The sequence below is a fragment of the Cyanistes caeruleus genome, chromosome 30 (assembly GCF_971803275.1).
Source record: "Cyanistes caeruleus chromosome 30, bCyaCae1.hap1.1, whole genome shotgun sequence".
Classification (NCBI taxonomy): domain Eukaryota; kingdom Metazoa; phylum Chordata; class Aves; order Passeriformes; family Paridae; genus Cyanistes; species Cyanistes caeruleus.
In genome coordinates, this window is record NC_141730.1 from 3455268 (window position 1) to 3480514 (window position 25247).

Sequence of the window (25247 nt, forward strand, 5' to 3'; positions counted from 1 at the left end):
ACAATTCCTGCCCAATATCCACCTTAAATTCCCCCTCTTTCAGTGTGAACTCATTCCCCGTGTCCTGTCCCTGCAGCTCCTGAGGAAAAATCCTTCTCCAGCTTCCCTGGAGTCCCTGCAGATTTTGGGAAGGGCTCTGGGGTCTCCACAGGCTCAACATTCCCAACATTTCCAGCCTGGATCCACAGGGAACAGGCTCCAATCCCCCTTCATCAGCCCCCTGATCCTCCACACCAAGCTCTGCCAGGAACTGAGCATTCAGAAAGATTTCGACCCCTCCGGGCCATTCCCGTGCTGGGATTTAAAAACCACAAAAGTTTTGTTAAGCTGAGCTTTGCCAAAGGCAGGCCCAGCTCATCCCATTTCCAAATTCCCGCTGCCAAATTCCCAGCGGAGCTCCAGCGGTTTCCCAACCAGCCTCGGAAGAATGAGGAACCAGGATGGGGGAAAGAAGAAAATGGAAGCCGGGGTGTGGCCGAGGTTTAAATGTTGGTGGCAAAGTGCAGGGACCAAATAAAAGTGAAATTAGGGAAGCAAGGCACGGCTGGACAATCGACTGTTCCACTGCCAAAACCACCGGCGATTAATTGTTGGGGAAAGTTGTCCTGGTTGGGGTACGCAAACCTCATCACCCGTGTCGAAATTCCTTTGGCAGGGAGGTACACATTACAGCAGGTGTTGAAATCAGGAGAAATGCTCGCAGAAATCAGGAGAAATGTGCAGAGAAATCAGGAGAAATGTGCAGAGAAATCAGGAGAAATGTGCAGAGAAATCAGAATAAATGCGCACAGAAATCAGGATAAATGTGCACAGAAATCAGGATAAATGTGCACAGAAATCAGGGGAAATGCACCCAGAAATCAGGGGAAATGCACCCAGAAATGAGGATAAATGCACTCAGAAATCAGAATAAATGCACCCAGAAATCCAGAGCGATTTCGCTTTGCTGGGGAATTTCAGGAATATGATCCCAGCCCTGACTCCCAGCCCCGTCCCCTCCTCCAGCCCCTCCGCCTGTCCTTGCAGCGAGACCCCGCCACAGCATCCAGGGCTGAGAGCCCCCAAACCCAGCTTTGTCATTCCCCACGGGGAATCCTAAATCCTAAAACCCCAGGATTCTTCTTTTCTGTGCCAGAACGTGCTGGAGGCCTGACAGCTGCATCCTGGGCGCCCTCGATCCCAGCAGCAGATAAATCCGTTCTAAATATGCAAAGGATGTGCTGCAACCACAACCCTTCATTTGCTTTTTGAACCAGCACGGAATCCCTCCACGTCTCCCTTCCCTGCCCTACTTTCCTCCCCATGGAGGGGTCTGGACATTCCCGTTGGGAGCTGGGTGGTCTCAGCTGGCTTTTCCTGAATTTAAACATCACCTCGGTTTTGTGGGGAGCACAGCATCAAATTTTGGGAAAGGTTTGGGCGGGGAGTTATTTATTAAAAATATATTAATTTGTCATTAATATATTAAATTTATTACAATATATATTAGTAATACAAAAAATATTAGTAATAGAAAATATATTATTAACTATTAATATATTAATAAATTTAATATATTTATAACAAATTATTGATTTTATATGTATAAATATTATTAATTTATACTATATATTATAAATTTAATATATTTATTATATATTATAAATAATATAGATTACAAACATAAATATATAGAGATATATTAATACTATATTAAAATATATCTAGATTTTTAATACTATATTAAAAATCATTAATAAAATTAATTTTTTTCCTTTTTTTTTTTTTTTCCCTGTGTTTATTTATTTTATTGAACTTCTTTTTTGTGGGCTCTGCCCGCTCGGCTGCTCATTCTCCAGCAGGTTCAGCGGTGGGGCTTGGGGAGGACGGGATAAAGTCGAGCCAAGGCTGAGCAGCCTCGTGCTCCAGGGCAGGAGCTGGGTGGGAAGGTGGCACCTGGGTGCCACAGCCTCCGGCTCTGTCGCCAAGAACAGCTCTGAAATAATAAATCAAGTTCCTGTCGCCCCAGCTCCATCTGAGAGGAAGATCCTCCCAACTCTGGCACTTTGGAGCTTGCCCGGAGCTGGAGAGTTTTGCTGGAGGAATTTCCTGCTGCTGTCTGGAGCAATTCCAGGTTGGCAGAAGGAAGGCAGGAGAAGTGGGAGCAAGCTCCATCCCTGCAGTTAAGGGATGAGGGCCTCACCACCCTCACAGGGAGCAATTTCTTCACCTCATCCAACCAAAACTTCCCCTCTTTCAGTTTTAACCCGTCCCCCCCTTCTCCTCTCACTCCAAACCCTTGTAAAATTCTCTCCCCACATTCCTTGTAGACCTTTCAGGTCCTGGCAGACCACAATGAGGTAACCCCAGAGCTTCTCTTCCTCATGCTGAGCAGTCCCAGCTCCCTCAGCCTCCCTCCAAACCTCCCCAAGAACCATTCCACTCCTTCTTTGGGTTTCTTCCCTCCATCTCTCTGTAGGTCAAACCCTCCAAAGGCTGTAAACCACCCGGAGCCTCCCAGGTTTTCATCACATCTGCCTCTGGAGGCATTTGTTGTGTTTTGGGGAGCTGCAGGTCCTTGGACTCATCTGGGCCCAACGTGTCCCTCCAGCCCCTGGCAATAACGTGGGTGTCCATTAGAACATATAATCCACAGCCTGGCTTGCATCACGCCGTAATTACACGCCAGGGCCACGTCTGGCAGCTCAGAAATGTTTTCTAGAATGAGAAATAAATTCCCCGTGTCCATAAAAAAAAACCCAAACAACAAAACCCTCACGTGTCCTCTCTGGAATGACGGACTTTTCTAGAGAGGGGAGTAAAATTAAATCACTTTTTAGGCTGAAAATGCACCTGGTTTTCTCTGTTTCCTCACTTTACTCGGAGTAGGTGGAGCCATCCAATAATTTTAATGCCGCCAACAACAAAAGAGGTGGTGGAAGGAAGGAAGGAAGATAGCAATCTGCGAAATGACGAGCCCGAGATTATGCGAAGTAAGTGGGCAGTCGGGGCTGGGCTTGGCTGTAAATAAATCAATCATTGTTTCTTTCCAAGAGGAGGTCCAAATCCTATATAAAAGTTGTCCCGTACCACCTTCCCTCAGTCCCGTTGACTTCTTTCCACTGGTTCGTGCCGTGGGACACGGTAAGAGATTCCACGCTACTGATGGAAATTAATTTGGCTGATTAGGCTTGGAATGCTAAGGTGGAAATGCGGGATTAAATGTGGCTTTGGGGTCTCAAAAATTCCTCTTTATTTGCGGCTGTTTTGTTGGGGTTGTTTTTTGTTTTTCCTACCAATTCAGGGATCGTGTAACCACACAGGAAAAGGAGAGAGCTGGGACAAGGAAAATCCGGGGTTCGGAACCCCTTGGATTTCTCTGGGCCCAGCACCAGAGAATGGCACCACACACACACACACTGGATTTTCTTGGAACACAAACCTTGAGGGAAAGGGCAGGAAAAAGAGAGTTCGCGAGTACCCAGCAGAGAGTGGGAAACAAAGGAACAAAGTGGGGCTCTATCCTCATTTTCCAGCCTTTTATCTGAACGGGGAACGGTCTATTTTGGGCACTTCACTCCTTGGAGGAGTCGTTTTCACCTCGGGCCTTTTTGACACCTGATCCTGCTGGTCTTTTTCTTTCAGAGCGGTCCCTTCCTTTCGCAGGAGCATCAATTCCTGCTGCCGGCAGACGAGGACGTGGCTGGGGTGGGGATTAAGCGCTAAAGAGGCGCTCAAACTTCAGAGCATCCCTCGGGGACAGGCGCACATCAAACCCTGCAAGTGCTGCCCTGGGGCTGCTCAAGTTTTGGGCTTTTTTTTTTTTCCACCCCCCCGCTTCTTTTTGCATGGCTGACAACTTTTCCACAGGCTCTTCCTTCTCCTTCTGAAGGAGAAATGAAACACTGAGATCCTTTTGAAGGCGGGATTGAAGAATTGCAAAGTAGAATGAAGTTGTTGTTATGCAAATGACGAGCCGCGTTCTTTCCTGCGGCCAGGGAATATTTATCCCTATCCCCGAGCATTGCAACCCTTTCAAAAGGGGTTTTTGAAATTCCCAAACCGTATTTGGATGAGGGCAATTCTGGGCCACCATGGCCTCGTGTGCCTCTTGCAGTGACACACCCGCTCCGAGAGGGAATTGTTAAGGAATGATTGCTGTCCTAGATTAAAGAAAAAATGACTGTTATATCTGGAAAAGGAGGTTCTGTAGATGGAAGAAGCTGAAAACTTCACAGGTTCTCGGTTTAATTCATTAATTCATTTAGATGGCAATCCTTGCATCATTCAGAGGTGGAGGAAGGAGCAAAAAGGGAAGAGAAGACAATTCCCTGCTGGAAGGAGATGGGGTGGCCCAGTAACACAACATTCCCTCCCTCTGGAATTGCTCAGGCCTGGTTTTTGTCTCTCTTGCAGGACTCCCATCACACAGACCATGGGTTCCCACCAGCAGAAGGGCGACGGCCAAGGGATGTCTGAGCAGTCCGGAGGGTGCCACGGTGGTGGCGGCGGCGGTGGCTGCGGTTGCTGCTGCCACGGAGGAGGCGGCTGCCACAGCAGCGGTGGAGGAGGATCCATGGGACAGCAGAGCCAGGGATCGTCCTGCCACGGAGGAGGAGGAGGAGGAGGCGGCTGCTGCGGCGGTGGCGGCGGCGGTGGCAGCGGTGGTGGGATAATTTATCAGACTCACGGGTCATCATCCTCCTGTGGAGGTGGAGGAGGAGGAGGTGGAGGAGGCGGACAGCAGAGCCAAGGATCCATCTGCATTATTGGAGGAGGAGGAGGAGGTGGTGGCTCAGGGCAACAAAGCCAAGGTCCCATCATTATTGGAGGGGGTGGAGGTGGCGGAGGAGGAGGTTCTGACCACCAGAGCCATATGCCCATCTGCATAGGTGGAGGAAGCGGTGGTGGAGGTTCAGGCCAGGAAGGCAAAGGAATCATCATCATTGGCGGAGGCAGCGGTGGAGGAGGAGGAGGAGGAGGTGGTGGCTCAGGCCACCAGGGCCAAGGTCCCATCTGCATTGGAGGTGGCAGTGGAGGAGGAGGAGGAGGTGGTGGCCAACAAAGCCAAGGTCCCATCATTATTGGTGGTGGTGGTGGTGGTGGTGGTGGCTCAGGGCAGCAGAGCCAAGGTCCCATCTGTATTGGTGGGGGTGGCAAGGGAGGTGGAGGTGGTGGAGGTGGTGGCTCAGGGCACCAGGGCCAAGGTCCCATCATTATTAGTGGAGGAGGTGGTGGTGGTGGTGGTGGTGGAGGAGGTTCAGGCCACCAGGGCCAAGGTCCCATCTGCATTGGAGGTGGCAGTAGTGGTGGAGGAGGAGGTGGTGGTCAACAAAGCCAAGGTCCCATCATTATTGGTGGTGGTGGTGGTGGCGGCAGCTCCGGGCAGAGCCAAGGTCCCATCTGCATTGGTGGGGGTGGTAAGGGAGGAGGAGGAGGTGGTGGAGGTGGTGGCTCAGGCCACCAGGGCCAAGGTCCCATCATTATTAGTGGTGGAGGTGGTGGTGGTGGTGGTGGAGGGGGTGGCTCAGGTCACCAAGGTCAAGGTCCCATCTGCATTGGAGGTGGCAGTGGAGGAGGTGGTGGAGGTGGTGGCTCAGGGCACCAGGGCCAAGGTCCCATCATCATTGGTGGTGGAGGAGGAGGAGGAGGAGGTGGCGGTGGTGGCTCAGGTCACCAGAGTCAAGGCCCCATCTGCATTGGAGGTGGCAGTGGAGGAGGAGGTGGTGGAGGTGGTGGCTCAGGGCACCAGGGCCAAGGTCCCATCATCATTGGTGGTGGTGGAGGAGGAGGAGGTGGCGGTGGTGGCTCAGGTCACCAGGGCCAAGGTCCCATCTGCATTGGAGGTGGCAGTGGAGGAGGAGGAGGAGGAGGTTCAGGCCACCAGGGCCAAGGTCCCGTCATCATCATCAGTGGTGGAGGCGGAGGCGGAGGCGGAGGTGGAGGTGGTTCCTCCAGCTCTGGAGGAATGTCCATGCAGCAGCAGACCCAGCCCATCTGCTGGCCACCACAGACCAAGCGCAAGTAGTGGCTGCCAGAAGGACTCTGACACCAAGGAAGCCCAAGATATGACGACGCCTCACATTTCCTCTTCTGTTAAACTGAAGATTATTTGCGTTGCTCTCTTCTCCCTTCCCCTGGGAATGTTCTGACCGGAACCTCTGGTGCTGTGTATCCCTAATTCCAGCCAGGGTCGTTCTGTGTGCCTCAGTTTTCAGGTGCTTGCACCAGACAATAAAACTTGCAGTTCTAGAGTTTCGTGTGTGAGTGGTTAGATTTTCCAGCCCTTGTTGCTTCATTTCCATCCCTGCTTTGATTCCAGTGCTGTTGCAATAAAGCTCCAGAGCAAAACTGCTCTGAAACCCCAGCGGGTAGAAGAGATTTTGGATCCACTAAATATTCTCAGGTCACTATTTAATGTCTCTTGATGATGATGCCAACTTTTGCCCACCAGAGAAGGTACCACAAAGTTGATCACTGGGGTGTCTCTCCCTCACCAAAATTCTGGTGATGCCCAAGAAAGTTCTGAGTGAGTTCAGAGAGAGAAGATGACCAAATTCTGCTAGGAAGGATTTCAGGGTGCAATCACAGGGGTGAGAGAAGCTTCAGGAGGCGGTGAAGAAGCTCCTGGTGCTCTCACAAGTGGAAGAGAAGTGAGGGGGTTTGTCCAACGCTTTTCCAGCTCTGAATTCCCAGTGGAATCAGGGCCAAGCCCAGGACTTCAACCCCTTCCAAGGGCTGGGATGCTCAGGCTGGAAAACCTGGGGATTTCCTCATTCCCCCAGGCCTAAAACACAGCTCCAGGTGTGAGTCTTCAGAGGGAGTTTCCCTGTGGGAGGCGATCTCTTTGATGTGGTCTACTCTGGTAATTAGCACGGAAAGGGAATTAGATCTCGGAACTGTTCTACGGGAGAGAGGTGACGGACACCTGGAATTGTCCCAGGAGAAACCAGAGTGACCCACGGCTGTAACGGCTTCTCCTGTCCCTCCACCCTCTGCCCTTTCCCCCTTGGGGACCTCAGTGAGGCAAACACCTCCAAACACATCCGGATGAGCCCCTCCAGCCAGTGTTGCCCCTGGAATAGCTGAATTTCCTGGGATTTCATTATGGGAAGTCATCGAGGGTGCCAGAATTCCAGTGGCTGGGAACTGCACAAACGCTGGCATAGAGCAAAGCCAGAGTTTGGGGTCCCACTTCAAGGGGGTGGGAACAGTGCTGTCAGAAATCCCTGCACCCAAAAATGACCCAGGACCAGGAAAATCAGGATCTAAATTACAGAAATTTTCAGGGTGACAGCGGGAGTGCTGCACAGCCTCAAATCCCATTTCTTCTTCAGAAATGTCATCCCCAAAACGGGCAGGAATTCATCCTTTTGGTCCATATCCATGTGCTGCTGCACAGGGGGAATGTTGGATCTGGTACCCCTCCACCTCCATCGCTTGAAGTGGTGGGGCCTGCCTGACCTCGGCTCTCTCCAGAGTGGTGGAATCAAACAAAAATCCTCATCAACCCTTCACTGCTGTGGTGGGAAACCTCCCACAGCCATGGGGGATTCCTTTGGTGCCCCAGAAACACCAGAATTCCCCTGGGAATCTCCACAGTCACGGGATGGTGGAATCACAGAATATCCTGAGGTGGAAGGGACCCCCAAGGATCATCAAAGTCCAACTCCCGGCCCTGCACAGACACCCCACCAATCCCCCACCGTGCCTCCAAACTGTAACACTCAACAAAATGAGCCTCCCCAGCCCCTTCTGGTGTCAGTCACCAGCGGCATCGCCTGGCTGGAGTGGAGGTTGACAACCTCCAGAATCCTGCTGGAGCCCCAGAATCCAACCTGGGAATTCAACCACGGGAGCCGAGCTCACGTGTGGGATCTGCCATGGATGCAGGGCAGCCGAGGAAGTGATGCACGGGAGAAGCATCGTCCGCATCCAGTGAGTCAGGACAAGTAGGATGAAGGAGGAGAGTTTGTTTGGTAAATAAACCTATCACCATTCCTTTGGATGCCTCACTTCCCACTCAGGAAAAACGGTATAAAAGTTGGTGGATCTCAGGGTGCTTCATTCGCTCAGCTTTGCCCTGAGGTGTCCGTGGTCAGAGCAGAGAGGGGTAAGTCCAGGTCTGCCCAAGGGTGGGATTCTTCTCTTCCTTTCCTGCTTCCAAAACACAAAAGTTTGGGTAAAAACACATCTGGTGGGTGGTGCTGGAAGGGCAGGGAAGTTGCTGGGATAAATTTAAATCTCTTATGGATGCCTTGGTCCCACCAGACCAAACAAAAGCAGGATCAGCCCGTGCTGCAGAAGGTTGTCTTTGAGACATTGGGATGGAGACGGATTGGCTTTGGGATGAAGAGATAAAAGGGATAAAATCTTTAAAAGATGATCCTGGACACTAGAAAGTGGTGTTGGGCTGGACTGTGGTTACGGGCCTTGGGAAATTCTCAGGAGAATCGGTGGCTGCCCTGGAGTAAAAAGCTTTTCCTTGCAGGGTCACTGCTCCAAGATGTGCTCCAGACAAAGCGGGTGCGGCTGCGGCTGCGGCTGCTGCTGCTGCTGCCGGGGGAGTTACCAGTCCCAGGGCTCCTCCGGCGGGGGAGGAGGCGGATCCTGCTGCGGTGGAGGATCCTCCGGTGGATCAGCCCAGAAGATCATTATCAGCTCTGGTGGCGGAGGAGGAGGAGGCTCCTCTGGATGCTGCGGAGGGGGATCCAGTGGCGGTTCTTCAGGAGGGAAGATGATGGGAGGTGGAGGCGGTGGAGGTTCCTCCGGATGCTGCGGTGGAGGATCCAGTGGTGGATCTTCAAAGAGCATGATGGGAGGTGGAGGTAGTGGAGGATCCTCTGGATGCTGCGGTGGAGGATCCGGTGGTGGATCTTCTGGAATGAAGATCATAATGGGAGGTGGAGGTGGTGGAGGATCCTCTGGATGCTGCGGTGGAGGATCCGGTGGTGGATCTTCAAAGAGCATGATGGGAGGTGGTGGAGGATCCTCTGGATGCTGCGGTGGAGGATCTGGCGGTGGCTCCTCAAAGAGCATGATGGGAGGTGGAGGCGGTGGTGGATCCTCTGGATGCTGCGGTGGAGGATCTGGTGGTGGATCTTCTGGGATGAAGATCATAATGGGAGGTGGAGGCGGTGGTGGATCCTCTGGATGCTGCGGTGGAGGATCCAGCGGTGGCTCCTCAAAGAGCATCATGGGAGGTGGAGGTGGAGGCGGTGGTGGATCCTCCGGATGCTGCGGTGGAGGATCTGGTGGTGGCTCTTCAAAGAGTATGATGGGAGGTGGAGGTGGAGGTGGATCCTCTGGGATGAAGATCATAATGGGAGGTGGAGGTGGTGGTGGATCCTCTGGATGCTGCGGGGGAGGATCTGGTGGTGGATCTTCAAAGAGCATGATGGGAGGTGGAGGTGGTGGAGGATCCTCTGGGTGCTGCGGTGGAGGATCCGGTGGTGGCAGTGGGGGATCAGCCCAGAAGATCATCATCAGCTCTGGCGGTGGAGGAGGAGGAGGCTCCTCCGGATGCTGCGGTGGAGGATCTGGTGGTGGCTCTTCAGGAGGGCAGATCATCATGGGAGGGGGAGGCGGTGGTGGATCCTCTGGGTGCTGCGGTGGAGGATCCGGTGGTGGCTCCTCAGGCCAGACCATCATCATCAGCTCTGGAGGTGGCGGCGGAGGCTCCTCCCAGTCCAGCCAGCATAAATGTCCCATTGTCATCCCCAGCGTGGTGTCCCACCAGACCAAGCAGAGCTCCCACTGGCCCTGCCAGCAGAAGTAACAGCCCTGGGCAGCTCCGGTTCCCATCGGGAACAGCCGAGTCTTTGCACTCCAAGCTTGCTCCCAGCACATCCCCGTCCCTTGTGTTCCCTCGGTGCTGCATCCCTGTGCTGTGAACTCCCAGGTGGCTCCTCTGTGCCATAAATGTGACGGGAAATAAAGATTTCTGTGCACGGACACAACTGGTTTGTCCTTTGTCAGTTTGCTTCCCAAAAATGAATAGAATATCCAAAACATTGTGCTGGGAAATGTTCTCCAGCCTGGAGCAGGTGCTCATCAACAGATCTTTTCCATATCCAACCTAATTTTCCCATCTTTCATCATGAATGCATTCCCTGTGTCCTGTCCCTGCAGTTCCTGAGGGAATGTCCCTCTCCAACTTCCCTGGAGATCCTGGGAGGGGCTCTGGGTTCTCCACAGGCTGAACATTCCCAGCTCTCCCAGCCAGGATCCACAGGGGTTCCAATCCTTTTATCAACTCCATGGCCTCCCCTGGACTTGCTCCAACTATTCCTTGTCCTTCTTATGTTGGGGACACCAGAACTGGACACAGCATTCCAGGTGGGATCCCACCAGAGCAGAGCAGAGGGGAAAACCCCTCCCTCACCATCCTGCCCGCTCTCCTTTGGATGCAGCCCAGAGACAGCTGGCTTTCCTCTCAAAGGGGGAAAATCCTCTCCCAAAGGACTCCCAAAGTCCTCTTTGGAACAGCTGGGATTAGTCTTGACTCCAGTAAACTTTTTAAACCCAGAGGGGTTTTGTTCATCTCACAAACACACCTGGTAGGGAGGAAACAAAATTAGGAATTAAAGGGATCATCGGCCATGAAACTCTTGAGGGATCACGACTGACAGAGTTCTGGAGAGTTCTTCTCCAGGGTCACACCCCACGTTGTCAGCATCACTGTGTGTGAGGGAATCTGGTGGGAAAGGGATCGAGAGTGCTGTAGGATCTGGCCAGGGATTTGTCCTCTTCTCATATCAACCACCCGCCGAGATGTTTGCAGTGAGGAGATGAAGAGGTACCATGACCTGCCAGCCCTTCACGAGGGGTGCAGGGACATCAGAGCGTCACAAAACTGAGAACATGGCCCCGAAGCCTTTCACATCCCCATTTCCCTTTACCCCACACAGGTATCCAAATTTCTCCCTGACCTGGGAGAGGTTGTGGTAGGGCCAACCCTTCCGGCAGCTGCGCTTCCAGCCACGCTTTTCCTACACCTCTGGCTAACAAATCCATGTGCTCCAGGCCCAGTGCTTCCAGGAGGTCCAACCCTGGGCTCTCCACACTCTGTGGTTTGCAGGAGTTCCTCTCAGCACCCTTCCAGAAACCTCCACGGTGTTTCCTCATCCCTGGGTCAGGACATGCTGCTCATCCTGGGTGTCCCTCTGTGCCAATGAGCAGCTAATCCCGAGTGTCCCTCTGGGCAAGTCCCTACAGGTTGAAGGCACGGAAGGGATCAAGGTGTTGAGATCCTCAGGAGTACAACACCCACACATCAGAGCTGGGAGCCAGAACAGCAGTGACACCTCAGATCTGGAGATGAGAACAGAGATAAAGCCACGGGAGGGACTCCAAAGCTGAACGAAGGAAGCCCCTGCACGTGTGTCCCCGGTGCTGGTGGCCCTGTCCCCATCCCAAGGGTGTCGCGTGTGTGTGTTCAAAGTCACGTTCATGGTGACAGCTGGGATTTGCTGCTGCTGTCGCACGTCCCCACAGCTAAAACCCCTATTAGTCCTTCCTCTACTCAGTGTCCCGGGAGGGCGGATGCTGCTGTCAGGCTCCAAACACGCGTGACACAGAGCTGGTGTTGGGACAGCTGTGCTGACAAATTGTCATCCTCCAGCAGGGAACAATATCCAGGTGACTCCTCTGCTCAGGTGTGGGTGGGGTGGCCAGTGAAGACCCTCAGAAATGGCTCCTGCTGAGGTAGACGGAGTGTTTAATGTCCTGGAGTTCAAGGGCAAGGTCTTGATGGCCTTCAAGTGCAACTTCGAAAAGCAGAAGTATTTCAAGGTTTTCCCCACTCCAGCCTGGAGACTGAGACCCCTGGAAGCTGGAGCTGAGCACAGACCTCCATGGAAATCCAACAGCCGCTTCCACCTTGGGGTCGCAAAAGACCGAAGGGAGAAGTCCCTTTTGTCACTGTCACCCTCATGGCATCCTCTGACACAGATCTGGGCAGCCCCAAAGCAGGGAACTCCGTTGGGGTGGTACCTCTGGCCTTTCCCAGCAGGATGGGCATGATCCTGCTCCCTATCTTGCCAGTCCTGGAGAAAATTCTCCAAAATTCTCTGGGGTTCTGCTCAAGCACATCCTTTATCCCTGTCCTTCCATCACCCTCTGCCTCCAACTCACGCCAGTCCCCATCGCTTGGCATCTGCTCAGTCCCCACTCTGTCCTGAGCGCCCAAGAAGCTCCAGCCCATCAGAAAGACATTGAGGAACCCCCAAAACAGACCCTGATTTGTCGTTTGCCCCAAAAATTTGGAGCGAGGCTCCCGGAAGGGAATCATTAACCAGAATTAGCGACTGTGGTACAGAACGGGGCTGATGCTCCTCCTTTCGCATCACCTCTGCTGCAAGTGAGTCAAGGAAGGAGGCAGCTGAGGCTAAGCTCTGTCAATAAATCTCTCAGCATTCCTTAGGGTGTCTCACTTCCCTCGGGAGCGCAACACATCCAGTATAAAAGCTCAGCTATCCCAGGGCTCCTCACTCGACCAACACCGAGCACCGCGACGTTCCCACCAGCACTGAAGGTAAGCCCGTAGATACAGAAGCTTCTGGAACCTTTACGCAGGGAGGTCCCTCCACCAGTTTGTCTTTCGGGCGTTCTTTGAGCCATGGTGGCTCCACCAAAATCCAACTGGAGGTGCCAACGGAACTGCCTTCCTTAGACTGTTGCAGCTGGAACTCTGAAAGCTGAACTTTCAGTTGCTGAGTCAGTGTGAGACATCCAGAAGGATCCACACAATTTTTTAGGCGTGCCAGAGCATGTGTGTGAACCTCGGGAAGAGTTCCCAACCTTCCTGCACGCAGAGGCTTCCTGCAGCTGTTGTGACCTGCAGGGAGCTCCCTGGGATGTCACGGCAGGTCTCACAGGGGGAGGGAGTTTAAAGCTGCCATCCTTGTAGGGCCACAGAAGATGGGACAGATGGAACAATTCCTGGAAGCTCTTCCTTCTTTGTCTGCTGGGAAGGCTCAGCTGTACCACCAAGGTTCTCCTTTCTGACAGCTCCGTTCCTTGCAGGGTCACCGCTCCAAGATGTGCTCCAGACAAAGCTCCGGAGGCTGCCATGGGATGTCCTCCCAGTCCAGCGGGTGCCACAGCTCGGGCTCCAGTTGCCACGGGAGCGGCTCCTCCAGTTACCAGTCCCAGGGCTCCTCCTGCTGCGGGGGCGGAGGGGGCTCCAGCAAAATCATCATCAGCTCTGGTGGTGGAGGAGGTGGATCCTGCTGCAGCGGGGGCTCCTCCGGATACGGGATGGGAGGGGGATATGGTGGTGGCTCCTCAGGATCAAAGACCATCATTGGAGGGGGAAGCAGTGGAGGGTGCTCAGGTTATGGCATGGGAGGGGGATACGGTGGTGGATCTTCAGGATCAAAGACCATCATCGGAGGTGGAAGCAGTGGAGGTTCCTCTGGATGCTGCAGTGGAGGGTCCAGCTATGGCATGGGTGGAGGATATGGTGGTGGATCTTCAGGATCAAAGACCATCATTGGAGGGGGAAGCAGTGGAGGTTCCTCTGGGTACTGTGGTGGAGGGTCCAGCTATGGCATGGGTGGAGGATACGGTGGTGGATCCTCAGGATCAAAGAGCATCATTGTAGGGGGAGGCAGTGGAGGTTCCTCTGGGTACTGTGGTGGAGGGTCCAGCTATGGCATGGGTGGAGGATACGGTGGTGTGTCTTCAGGAACCAAGATCATAATGGGAGATGGAGGCAGTGGAGGTTCCTCTGGATGCTGCAGTGGAGGGTCCAGCTATGGCATGGGTGGAGGATACGGTGGTGGCTCTTCAGGATCAAAGAGCATCATTGTAGGGGGAGGCAGTGGAGGTTCCTCTGGGTACTGTGGTGGCGGATCTTCAGGATACGGGATGGGAGGAGGGTACGGTGGTGGCTCTTCAGGAGGGAAGACCATCATTGGAGGTGGAGGCAGTGGTGGATCCTCCGGATGCTGCAGTGGAGGATCCAGCTATGGGATGGGCGGAGGATACGGCAGCGGCTCCTCAGGCCAGACCATCATCATCAGCTCTGGAGGTGGCGGCGGAGGCTCCTCCCAGCAGAAATGTCCCATTGTCATCCCCAGCGTGGTGTCCCACCAGAGCAAGCAGAGCTGCTACTGGCCCTACAGCCAGCAGAAGTGACAGCCCTGGGCAGCTCCGGTTCTGAGCCTCTGCCACGGCACCTCTGTGTCCCAGCCCTGGCTCCGCTGCCTGGTCCTTCCCAGCGTGTCCTCTCCTGTCCCCTGGATGCTGCATCCTCGTGTGAGAACTCCAGGATTCCCCTGCTGCGCTCCTGGTGTTGGGGTGCCTTTGATAATGTTCTGCTGCTTTCCCAAAGGCACTTTTTATAGCCAATAAATGTCGTAATTGCTCAAAACTGCACTTTTATTTTGGTAATTAATTAATTTCTTGCACCATCAACCTGCATTTCATAGTCTTGGGATGTAGAAATGTCTCTGATGAGGTGTTTCGCTCCAAAGCCACCTGGTTTATTGTCCCAGAGGTTCTGCACCTTCATTTCCACCTGGGCTCTGTGAGGGAGGAGCAGAAGATCCCAAAATTCAAAGGAACCACAGCACCAACACCCTTTGGTGCCTGGGCATGGTGCAGGCCGTGTCTTCTGAGGTGCCAGCACCCACTGACCACCTCTGTGGACCTGATGGGAGACGTGACCAGGCCCACCAGGCTCAGCTGGGAATAGCAGGGATTGGGGATGACCCAACAGGTGGGCAATAAAACCATGACAACCTCCACGGCCTTGCCATCCTCCCCTTTCCTGCAGCAAACGTGAGGGAACGGCCTCAGGCTGGGCCAGGGGAGGCTCGGGGTGGACAGCAGAAGGAATCTCTCCGTGGGAAGGGTGGTCAGGCCTTGGATGGGGCTGCCCGGGGAGGTTTGGAGTGTCCATCCCTGGAGGTGCCCAAGGAAGAGCTGGAGGTGGCACTCAGGGCTCCAGGATGGATGACGAAGTGAGGACAGGCTGAGCTCGATGGTCCGGGAGGGCTTTTCCAACCTCAGGGATTCTGGAATTCCATGATCTGTACCCAGAGGGAAGCCTCACCTTCCAACCAGCCAACCCAGCCCCGGGCCAGGCAGGAGGGAATAAAACCAGCAGCAAATCCCTCAGGAAGCTCCAAATCTTCCTCCCGGCCCCAAATCCCTCCCTTCCCAGGCTTTGCACCCTGTCCCGACAGCCCCACGCACGGATTTCTGCCCGGGATCGGGGTTTCGGCCAAAACTGGGACTCTGTCCCCAAAGTGACATTCCCCAGAGCTGAGCAGACCCCAGAGCTGCTCAGGGGGGTCGGGCTGGAGCAGCCGGGATCTGCAACCCCCTCCAGCCTCCCTGCAGGCCCAGGTGCTCCTTCCAAACCAGAGGAAGGAGATGAAAAAGAAGGAAGGGAGGGATTTGGTGCCAAAATCCTTCACTGAAGCCAAATCCAGCCCGGCTGGGTTTAAGCATCGGGACATCCCGCAAGCTCCGTGTTTAAACTCCCTTAGAGCACCTCTAGCACTCTTGCAAAACACCCATTTAGGGCATCAATCACTTCTAAAGACCTTCTGGTTCATATGCAAATGTGAAAAACAAACCACTTTCCCTGGAGGCAGCAGGGAGGGCTCAGCTCGTCACCAGAGCACCGCCAGCATTTCTTCCCCTTGTGCGTTCTCCTACTCCCACATCCCCACCCACCTCTCCCGGGGCTGGGGGCCCGAGGATTCCTGCGTAGCCCAGGGCAGGGGCACAGGAATCGGCTCATTAGGCAGAAGTAACAATTAGAGCAGCGAAATGAGCGGTGTGAAGGGAGATATGGATCGGGAGTCAAAGCAAACACTGAAATCGCAGTTTGGTAAATAAATCCTTCTCATTCCCGAGGGTGTCTCACTTCCCATACATGTTAAACGCCATATAAATGTTCCCGAGGCTGTTAAAGCAACTCATTCAGTCGACTTTTACCTCCTAAATGTGTTTCCGATGGCTGAAGAGGGTAAGTCTGGGGTTTTTTTCTGGGATTTTATCATTTCCTAGTCTCGGGATGCAGCTGATTTGAGACCTCGGCTGGCGCTGGCAGCGGGACCTCTCGTCCTGAGACAAATCCTCGGGATCTGGGTGGGTTCTTGCTCGGTTCTGGGTCCAATCCTGGGGAGAAAGGTGAAATCAAGGCACCAGACCGGGATTCAGAGGGATGAGCAGGGTAAAAACCCGGATGGGATCTGCGGTGGGGACTGCACAACCTTTGTGTGTTTGAATGTGCAGGACACGTTTTTGATATTAATTAATAACAGCCCTGAGCTGGACCTCAGGATGGCCACGAACCTCTGTGTCCGAGCCAATCACTTTCTATAAAAGAATTTTGGGGCTGCAATAACAGAGCCAGGGTGGAAACTTTGATCCTTCGCTCTTGCAACAACTGAGAAACGGAAACGAGGATGATCCCCGGGATTTTTGAAGCTCTGTGTCTGTGGACACGAAAATGAGCGGGGGAATGGCAGTTATTAGAGGGGAAAAGAATCTATTTCAGAATTTATATTTCAGGTTTTGGGTTCAGAATATATTTCAGCTTTGGGATGCTCTGGAAATAGAGGTAGAAAGAGGAAAGCTATCCCTGGAAGAGTACAGATATCCTTGGATTTGAAGAATAGGGGCTTGGAGCAACCTGGTCTAGCAGAAGGTGTCCCTGGCCATGGCAGGGGGTGGCACTGGATGAGTTTCAAGGTCTTTCCCAACCCAAACCACTCCACAATTCCGTGATTCTCTAACAACTCAGCAGTACTCTGTTTCAAAGCCTGGAATTGCCCCAGTCCCTGGCCAAGCTTTCCTGGCCACACCACCAGCCTTGGTGCAAGCACGAAGCAAAACCCTTCAAGTTCGGGTGTTTTCCTTTCCTCTTCCAGCTTTACCACTGTCTCCGGAGGAAATGTTCCCGGCGGAACCGGGGCTACAGCCGGGAGATCTCCCTGAGCCACCGCGGCTTCTGCAGCGGGAGCTTCTCCAACCACCACGGCCGCGCCTCCTTCTCCTGCGGCCGGGAGGGCTCGGTCACCTACAGCCGGAGACCCCCGCCCTGCCCGCCCCGGCCGGCGCCAGCCCCCTTCAGCATCTCGGGGGGCTTCTCGTGTGACACCGACGGGTCCCTCGTGGTGGCCAGCGGGGACTGTGGGGTCTCGTCTGGCTGGGATGTGACGGTGGGCACGGTCCCGGTCTATGGCTCCGGAGGGGGAGCGGGGTACAGCGGAGAGGGCGCGGCTCCTGCCCTGGGCAGCGCATCCATCCACCACGGAGGGGATTTGGGAATGGCTGGGGGAGCAGGGGCTGGGTATGGATACACCGCACCCCTGAGGGACACCCTGAGCACGGGGGGCGTCGCTGAGGGGTCGGGGTACTACGGGGGATATGGAACCGGGACATTCCCAGGCCCAGAGCTCAGCCCTGCGGGCGGGGAATGCGCCCAGGTGGTGCAGCAGAAGTGCCCCGTGGTTGTCCCCACCATCAAGACCCAGCAGTGCAAGCAGAGCACCCACTGGCCCCCCATCCAGAAGAAGTGACTGGCCCAGCCTTTCCCACATCCCGAAAGTGCCCCTGGATGTGCCACAATGGAATTTCCCCCTGACCACGCCACTAAATCGCATTCCTCACGTGGGGCTGTGCTGACAACAGTCCCCCCAGAACTGCTGGAAAAAGGGGTTTGTGCTGTGGTGATGGGAAAAGATTCTTTTCTCCATCTCCTTTGGATCACGGGACAGAAAATAAAACCTCACAGTGTGTGGGTGGTTTCAATATTGGGACAGTTTCTTTCATTTCTGGCTCCTTCACTCAAAATGCAAATGTGTCCTCAAGGAATCCCCAGAACACAAAGGACCTTCTTCGTATGTATTTTACACCCAATTTGAATGTAACATTTATATGAATACAATTAAAAATACATCATTTTCAACAGAGAGAGAAAGTGGAGTCTGGGAGATCTCCAGGGGTCTCCTCCAACCCCAACTACTCCAGAATTCTGGGAATCTTAACCTGGCTCTCGCTGGAGATGCTGCTCCCACCCCAAGGAGCCCGGACCCTACGAGATCCCCCTTATTAACGAGATCCACCAACCTCCTGGGGGATTTCCGACTGATTATTATTTACAGCGTGACCTCGGGAGTGAAAGGTTGTTTATTTGGCAGCAATTCCCGCCTCCTGTCCCAGAGATTGCCAGGATGGCGTAACCCCGAGCACGTAGAATGAGGCAACTCCAACGAGCTCCTTGGCTCCCACCCCAGAACCTGCTCCTGGCATTTTTTGATAGGATCAGGCCCTAAATTAAGCACAGGGAGAGGACGGTGCCGGTGCTGGTTGGGACGTGGGGTTTGCCCAACATTTAATCTTCCAGGACTCTTCTCTGGGGTTGTTTGACTCATCCAAATAGTTGTTAGGAAGGGGGAAAAAAAAAACCAACAACAAAACCAAAACACAATGGATCTGGGTCCATTTAAAAGTGAGACAAAAAAAAGCAGATTGTTTGTTTTTTACCATTCTGCTTTCACCCACCTGGTGGGGTTTTGACCCCAAAATCCAGAAAACTTTGCCTTGAAACACCAAAGACCCAAATCTTCTGAGGTCTAAACCCGTGTTTGATGCCACAGGATCCTTCACTCATAAAGTGTTGCAAGATCATCATGTGGGGACAATTACACAAGATTTTGTCACGATGCCCTATTAAATTCCATTCTAAAATTAGGCCACGTTATCATTTATTTGCTTTTATTTGTGTTTCTAAAATCTACCACTGCATTATTGATATTTCCATGGGGTTCCTTCCTTCATTAAGGGAGCAAAAAAAACTCTGAAAGCTCAAACGAATTCCCAGAGAATTCCAGAAAACCAAGCCCAGAGCCTTCAAGTATTTGTGTTTATCTCAGTGCTCAAACAAATTCCCAGAGAATTCCAGAAAACCAAGCCCAGATCCTTCAAATATTTGTGTTTATCCAACTGACCGAAAACCACCTCAAAATTTCAGTCCCTCCCAAAAGAAAGAAAACTGGAAACACTTCAAAATCCCATTTCTTCTTCCCTGGTTCTTGAGGCTCCTTTCAAAGGGCACTCCCCAAGCTGGGGTGTTTCGATATTTAATAGACCCAGGGCGAACAGGTTTACATCCAGAGGTTGGAGACGAGGAGCCGGAGCTGATCCGCCCTCCCCAGAGCTCAGCTCCATCCCGAGGCTGGGAGGAGTCCGAGGCTGGGTTTTATCCTTGGCACAGCGAGGTTTCCTCCCCTTTCCTTGTGCAACAGGGCAGGGACGAGTCATCCTCTGAGGAACTCACTCCAAAGATAACACATCGCAAATCCCGACTCTGATAAGCCAAGACTCATCCCCAGCTCTGATAAGCCAGGACTCATCCCGAACCTGTCGGTGCTTGTTAAACCAAGGCCCCCCTCCTGCAGCTGTTGGTGAGCTGGGCTGAGCAGTAAACACGGGTCTGGCTCCTGGATGAAAGTCTCCAGCTGGCGCCTCTGGATAGAAACTCCAGGAGTTGTCTCAGTGATAGCAAACGGGAGCCACCCCTCGGCTTCAGGGGATCTCTGCCCAACAAAACCTCCGCGGCTCCGTGAGTGGAGGTGGAAAATGAGTGAAAACACATCAGGAGTCCTGCTGGAATTCCATGGTCAGGCCGGAAACGGGAGGGAAAACGGGAAACCGGGGATGTTGCGAAGCCGTGGTTGCATCCATGGTTGCGCCATCCCGGGGATCTGCACCCAGATGCTCCCATCCCGCCCCAGGGAAGAGCCGGCGGAGCTCGGGATGCGTGGGGAGCTCGGATGCGTGGTCTCTGACCCAGCATTTTACTCACAGCTTACTCACGGGTGCAAGGTTTGTGCAAGCGCCTTCCGTAGGCACCAATTTCCCATCACCCCTCCAGACCCCCTCAAATAAAACAGAGTAAAATTGAGTAAAATGCGAATTTTCAAAGAGAAATTCTGTGTGGGGCATCTCGGGGCTGGCCAGGAAAAATGCCAGCGATGAAAATTGGTGGTGGCTGAGTCAGCGATGGTGGAATGGCCGTGAAATTAGGCGGGAAGCAGACGGACACAGGTAGGGAATCACAGAACCGTGGAACCACAGCATCTCAAAATCCCGGATCTCACAATCACAGAATCCCCGAGCAGCTGGGGAGCAGGGCCACCTGGAGAAGGTGACACAGGGACACGTCCAGGAGGGTTCGGAGTGACTCCAGAGGGGAACACTCCAGGCCCTCCCTGAGCAGCTGCTCCAGGGCTCTGCCCCCCTCCACGGCAAGAAGTTCTCCCTCACGTTGAGGAAACCTCGTAACATTTTTGGGGGGATTCACAGGTAGAAGCCAACACTTCCAAGAGTGGCCTGTGCCACCAGCTGGGTTTGCCAGGTCACTTCCCAGCCAGAGCCTCCCACAGTGGCCACAGACTTCATCCTCCTGGTTTTGTTCCTTTGGGAAATGACCCTGCCAGAGAGGGGACCCTCAGCTCGGTTTCTGCAGGTGTCTCAGGGGTGAAAATTACTTCAGAGATGTTTTCCAAGGACGTCCAACCAAGACTTTCTAAGAATTTACCATTTTCTACAGTGAGCACCTGAGAATGGTGGTTTTTCTCCACAAGAGCCCGGCCCTACCAAGACCAGTCAGGGAGGGCTGGGCACCGGGACCTCTGCTTCCTGCCAGACTCCAGGTGAGAGGTTTTGGGAGGACAGGAACCCCAAAACTCACCACCTTTGCCATCCATTTTGCAACCTAAAACTCATCGCGCCGTGAGGGTGAGACAGCCGAGCCGCCCACACGGTTTTCACTCAGAGCCCGCCAGGGGCAGGGTGCAATTAAAGCTGTGTAAGACGAGGAAGACAATCCAGAACCTGACAAGTCAATCAAAGAAACCGGGTGGAAGAAGCTTTTGAAGGTGGTGGGTAATTAGGGGTGTGGCTGTTTTGTAAATACCTTGGTCATTTTTCCCCAGGGGGTTATTGCATTTTCAGGAAGGGACTTGGGAACTGTATAAAAGTCCTTGGAGGGGAGAGCAGCTCATTCACTCAGCTCCGCTCCTCCTCCCGAGCCTTCACAGCCAAGGTGAGTCCCTGCTCCACCGCTAACCTTTAATTCCAATGAAAATTCCCTGCACTCAGCTGGGCTTTGCTCTGGGGGCATTTCCTGGGGTTATTGAGAGCCGAATCCTTGGCTCTGTGGCTGGGGCTGCTTTGTGCTCCCGAAAATTACAGCTGCCTGCGCTGAGAAGTAAAATTTATTACCTGTAGTTATATTTTGATGCTTTCCAGTATCCAAAGGACAAACTGGAAATGACTGGAAGCAAAGGATGGGATCTGGGGATGAATGGGAGACAGCAGGCTGATCTTCCATAAGAACCCCTGGGGTTAAGCTGGGAATTTTAATTGCATTTATAAACCTGACTCCTTTACTAAGCTCCTTTGGAAAACATTCAGGAGCTGAAAGTATTAAAACGTCCTTGAAGAAATTTAGGAAAGAGAGGAGAAGGCAGATTTAAACTGTGAGAGGAAGGAGCAGCAGGATCCTCTTCCAGCTCAGCATCCCGGATGCCTTTTGTCTCCCTGAAATCCCAGCAATCCTTGGAAGGGGGTTGGAATGCGCACAGAGGATTTTCCTCATGCTCAGGAAACGGGGCCTGGAGGGAGCAGAGGACACGAGGAGGAGGGAAGGCTCAGGAATTTATCTTTATTTTGGGCACCTGCCTTTGGAAGTGGATTTTTCCAGGGCTCTGGCACCAGTCCTGGCTGTGCCAGGGCTCCTCAAGGCTACGAGATTTTGGGATTCTTGCCAAGATGCCTCTTATTGGTGCAGGATATCCCAGCATCACACAGAGCTCCTCCGGAAGCATCCCGGGATGCAGCCAAGGAAGAACAGGGAAATGACTCAAGGATAACAGGGAAATGGCTCAAGGAAGAACAGGGAAATGGCTCAAAAATAGCCAGGAAATGGCTCAAGGAAGAACAGGGAAATGGCTCAAGGAAGAACAGGGAAATGTCTCAAGGAAGAACAGGGAAATGGCTCAAGGATAACAGGGAAATATCTCAAGGAAGAACAGGGAAATGGCTCAAAAATAGCCAGGAAATGGCTCAAGGAAGAACAGGGAAATGGCTCAAGGAAGAAGAGGGAAACAGCTCGTGGAACTCAGCAGGAACAGAGGCCGGGGCTGCTGAGGGGACTCATGAGGGTGTCCAGATGGTCCAGGCTGATCCAGAACTGTGGGAATGGAGCCCCAAACTGGGGAAACTGGATGGGCAGAAAGGCAAATCCTGCTGGGCCCTGCTGGGCAGGGCAAGAGATGGCAACGGTGCCCTCCCCGCATCTAACGCCAAACTTCTCTCCCCTCCAGGTTTCCAACCTTCCCTCCGACCAGCCCAAAAATGTGCTCCCGTGAGAACAGAGGCTGCCACAGCTCCGAGAGCTCCTCCTGCCACGGCGGCAGCTCCTCCTGCCACGACAGCGACCGCTCCTGCCACGGCTCCGAGGGGGTGGTGTGCCACGAGGTGACCCCGGTGCCGGACGTGACCCCCGTGGTGGTGCTGACCCCGCAGTGCCCGGTGGCCACCGGGACGGGGCAGGTGCCCCTGGCCCAGGTTCCGTGCCAGCAGCAGCAGCAGCAGATCAAGCAGCCGGTGCAGTGGCCGCCGCAGCAGCAGCAGAAGTGAAGGGCCCGGAGCTGCTCCTGTCCCCTGTCCCCTGAGCTTGGACAGGCCCTGCCTCATCCCTCCGGCCCCTTCCCTCCTCCTGAGAACCCCGAGTGGCATTAGTGCGGTGGAATTGGGATTTTTTTTCCCCTGCGCGCGCGGGAATTCCGATCTCTTCATTCCCTGCTCCGGTCTCCAGTAGCAAAGGTGTGATATTAAAACCTAAAGCTCATCAAACGTGCTGGCGTCCTGGTGTTTTTCCACTGGTTTTCCTTATCTTTGGCATCGTTCCCAAGCCTGTCTGGGCTAAGGGGAGCTGCTTTCCACAGCTTCCACCCCTTCCCGTGGCATTCCAGTGGCTGGGATGGCTCAGCTCTGCAGTCCCCACACCCTGGGCACCTGCCAGGCTGATTTCAAAAGCTGTCTGGGGCTGCAGGTGCAGATCAGCATCTCTGTAACCCCAGCCCTTGGCTTGGAGCCTCCCACCCTCACAGGCACCTTGCGAAGGGTTTGCGATTTGTTCATGGCTGGTGAGCACGGAGCAGAGTCCGTCTGGGAAGCCTGGAAATCCCAGATCTCCATAAACAGGAGCAGGGGAGGGACCACGTCCTGCTCAGTGTCCCTTCTGTCCCCTCTAAGTGGAGAATTTGGGGTTGGATTGGTCTTTTCTGCGAGGGGACTCTCCCTGCTTTGAAAATCCCATCGAGAGTCTGTGTTCCTTGGAGGAAATCCCAGAGTAAACGAGGTTGGAAAAGCTCTCCGAGACCTTTGAGTCCAAGCTGTGCCTGATCCCCACCTTCTCACCCAGCCCAGGACACTGAGTGCCGCTTCCAGGCTTTCCCTGGACACCTCCAAACCTCCTTGGGCAGCCCCTTCCAAGGTCTGATCCCCCTTCCACGAGGAAATTGCTCCTGATGTCCCACCTGAGCCTCCTCCCAGGGAGTTGGAGAGAGGGAGAAGGTCCCCCCTGAGCTTCCTTTTCTCCCAGGAATTTTCCAGACCCTTCTTCTGCTGCCCCAGCCCCTTCCCCAGCTCTGTTTCCTTCCCTGGATGCACTCCAGCCCCTCAACATCTCTCTCGAGTGAGAAAAAACATTCCCAGCTCCTCCCCAGGTTTAAACCGACTTAAACCATAAAAGTTCTGAGTCCCTCTTGTAGATGCGAAAGGAATGAAATGAAAAAAAAAATAAATGGAATTTCAGATGAACAAACGTCCATGAAAATCCGGATTTCTCACCACAGCAGAGCCGTGCCTGGGCTCGCTCCCAGAACCCACCAGGCCGATTGCTGCAGGCATCGGTGGCTCTGTGGGACGAGAGCAGCACCCTGTGTAATGCACGAGACATTTAATTAGCCAAGGCTTTGTGCCCAACCTTTGAAAGCAGCAAGAAAACGTACTATTAGCACCCGCTTAATTATTGCTCTTGATTAAAATAACGAGGAGCCTCAGTCCCAGGTGTGAGGTCGGTGATGGCAGGAGCGAGGGATGAAGGTCGGGGTCGGGAAGGTGCGGCTCCAGCCTGGCACGGGGACGTGGAGCGGTGCCAGTCCCCGGCAGTGCCAAACCCACCTGTGCCAACAGGGCTTGGAACCCCGCCAGACGAGAGGCTCCAGGCTGGGCTGGACTCTGACTGAAAACCTTTGTGGGAAGATTAAATCTCTGAATATGAATCCTTTCCAAGCAATCCAAGGTTTCACCCACGCTCCCGGCTGAGCCGGAGCCATCCAGGTTGTGTCACTTCACAGAAGGAAAGATGGGAATCTCTCCCGAGCTGGAGTTCTGTTATCTCCGCACTCATCTGTGGAGTGAAGCAGGGAAGGTTGCAGAATTCCAGCAGGAAATTGTCCCCACCTCCTCCTCCTCCTCCTCCTCCTCCTCCTCCCACAAAGGCCACAGCAGCGAAGGTGCTGAATCCCCACGGAGAAATATTCCAGGGAAAACCTCTCCCTCTTGCACTGTTCACAGCAAGCACAGGTCGGCTGAGGCAGAGCCAAGCCAGGTGTGCAAACACAGAATCTGTGGATAATTTCCTGACAGTGTTCCAGGCCATTGGTGAAACCCCTCAGCCAAAAGCAGGGAGCGGCTGCTCGGCTCCAGCTGCTCATCCCACCCTTCCCGGAGCTGGAAGCTTCCACAGTGAGCCACTCCAGGAGAATGGGGGCTTTGCCCTCTCATGACCTCAGACATCTCTGTTTCATCCCCCAGTTCCATCTGACACCCTTTTTTTTTCATTTTTCCCTCCTCACCTCTCTCACATAACAGCAAATCCCCTCCCACACGTGGCCAAAAATCCCTTAAGTGCTGCCTGACCCAAACCTGGCAGGGAATCGTCCACGGGTTCGTTCTGTGCTCTGGGATAACGAAGCTCAGCTGTGAGTGGAGCAGTTTGAGGGATCCCGGTGAGTCAGCAGAGCATCATCCCCAAATCCCTCGTGCCTCACGCCTAATCCCCGGTGCCATCCCAATGTTGACACATTCCTGCCTTTTATGGGACCAGAAGATGTAATTGATGGGTCAGACGGGCATGACTTGTACCCGGGCATTGGGAAAACCCAGGTTCTGAGGTGTCTCCTACATCACATCGTTGTGTTTATGCCTCTCCTGAGCTTCGTCCCCGT

At 53.7% G+C, this 25247-nt stretch overlaps 3 protein-coding genes and 1 long non-coding RNA gene across 5 annotated transcripts; all 4 read left to right on the plus strand.

Moving 5' to 3' along the window:
• The first annotated feature begins 2813 nt into the window (after positions 1–2813).
• On the plus strand, positions 2814–6107 carry LOC147648861 (uncharacterized). 2 transcript variants are annotated; one of them, XM_086866106.1, is made up of 3 exons: positions 2815–3123; positions 4396–5558; positions 5634–6107. In XM_086866106.1, the coding sequence occupies exons 2-3, from the start codon at positions 4415–4417 to the stop codon at positions 6005–6007; spliced, it is 1518 nt and encodes a 505-aa protein (XP_086722232.1). In that variant the 5' UTR covers positions 2815–3123; positions 4396–4414; the 3' UTR covers positions 6008–6107. The 2 variants fall into 2 exon arrangements, with proteins under 2 accessions (XP_086722231.1, XP_086722232.1); XM_086866105.1 differs by having other exon boundaries at positions 2814–3123; positions 4396–6107.
• Positions 6108–8049: 1942 nt separating this feature from the next.
• LOC111939497 (uncharacterized) lies at positions 8050–9938 on the plus strand. Its single transcript, XM_086866107.1, has 2 exons — positions 8050–8092; positions 8471–9938. Exon 2 carries the CDS (start codon positions 8486–8488, stop codon positions 9755–9757), a length of 1272 nt encoding a protein of 423 aa, XP_086722233.1. The 5' UTR covers positions 8050–8092; positions 8471–8485; the 3' UTR covers positions 9758–9938.
• Positions 9939–12445: 2507 nt separating this feature from the next.
• On the plus strand, positions 12446–17911 carry LOC111939496 (uncharacterized). Its single transcript, XM_023941769.2, has 4 exons — positions 12446–12514; positions 13006–14118; positions 15941–15964; positions 16872–17911. Exons 2-4 carry the CDS (start codon positions 13021–13023, stop codon positions 17520–17522), a joined length of 1773 nt encoding a protein of 590 aa, XP_023797537.2. The 5' UTR covers positions 12446–12514; positions 13006–13020; the 3' UTR covers positions 17523–17911.
• Positions 17912–21025: 3114 nt separating this feature from the next.
• On the plus strand, positions 21026–22866 carry LOC111939594 (uncharacterized). Its single transcript, XR_002869304.2, has 2 exons — positions 21026–21052; positions 22335–22866. It is a non-coding gene; the product is annotated as an uncharacterized LOC111939594 (long non-coding RNA).
• Positions 22867–25247: the final 2381 nt, after the last annotated feature.

Excerpts from the sequence above, each read along its gene's own strand:
- LOC147648861 (XM_086866105.1), top strand. The coding sequence starts at position 4,415 with ATGGGTTCCCACCAGCAGAAGGGCGACGGCCAAGGGATGTCTGAGCAG.
- LOC111939497 (XM_086866107.1), top strand. The coding sequence starts at position 8,486 with ATGTGCTCCAGACAAAGCGGGTGCGGCTGCGGCTGCGGCTGCTGCTGC.
- LOC111939496 (XM_023941769.2), top strand. The coding sequence starts at position 13,021 with ATGTGCTCCAGACAAAGCTCCGGAGGCTGCCATGGGATGTCCTCCCAG. Across the intron at positions 14,119-15,940 it reads GGCCCTACAGCCAGCAGAAG|ATGTGTTTCCGATGGCTGAA; the intron begins TGACAGCCCTGG and ends TTTACCTCCTAA. Across the intron at positions 15,965-16,871 it reads GTTTCCGATGGCTGAAGAGG|CTTTACCACTGTCTCCGGAG; the intron begins GTAAGTCTGGGG and ends TTCCTCTTCCAG.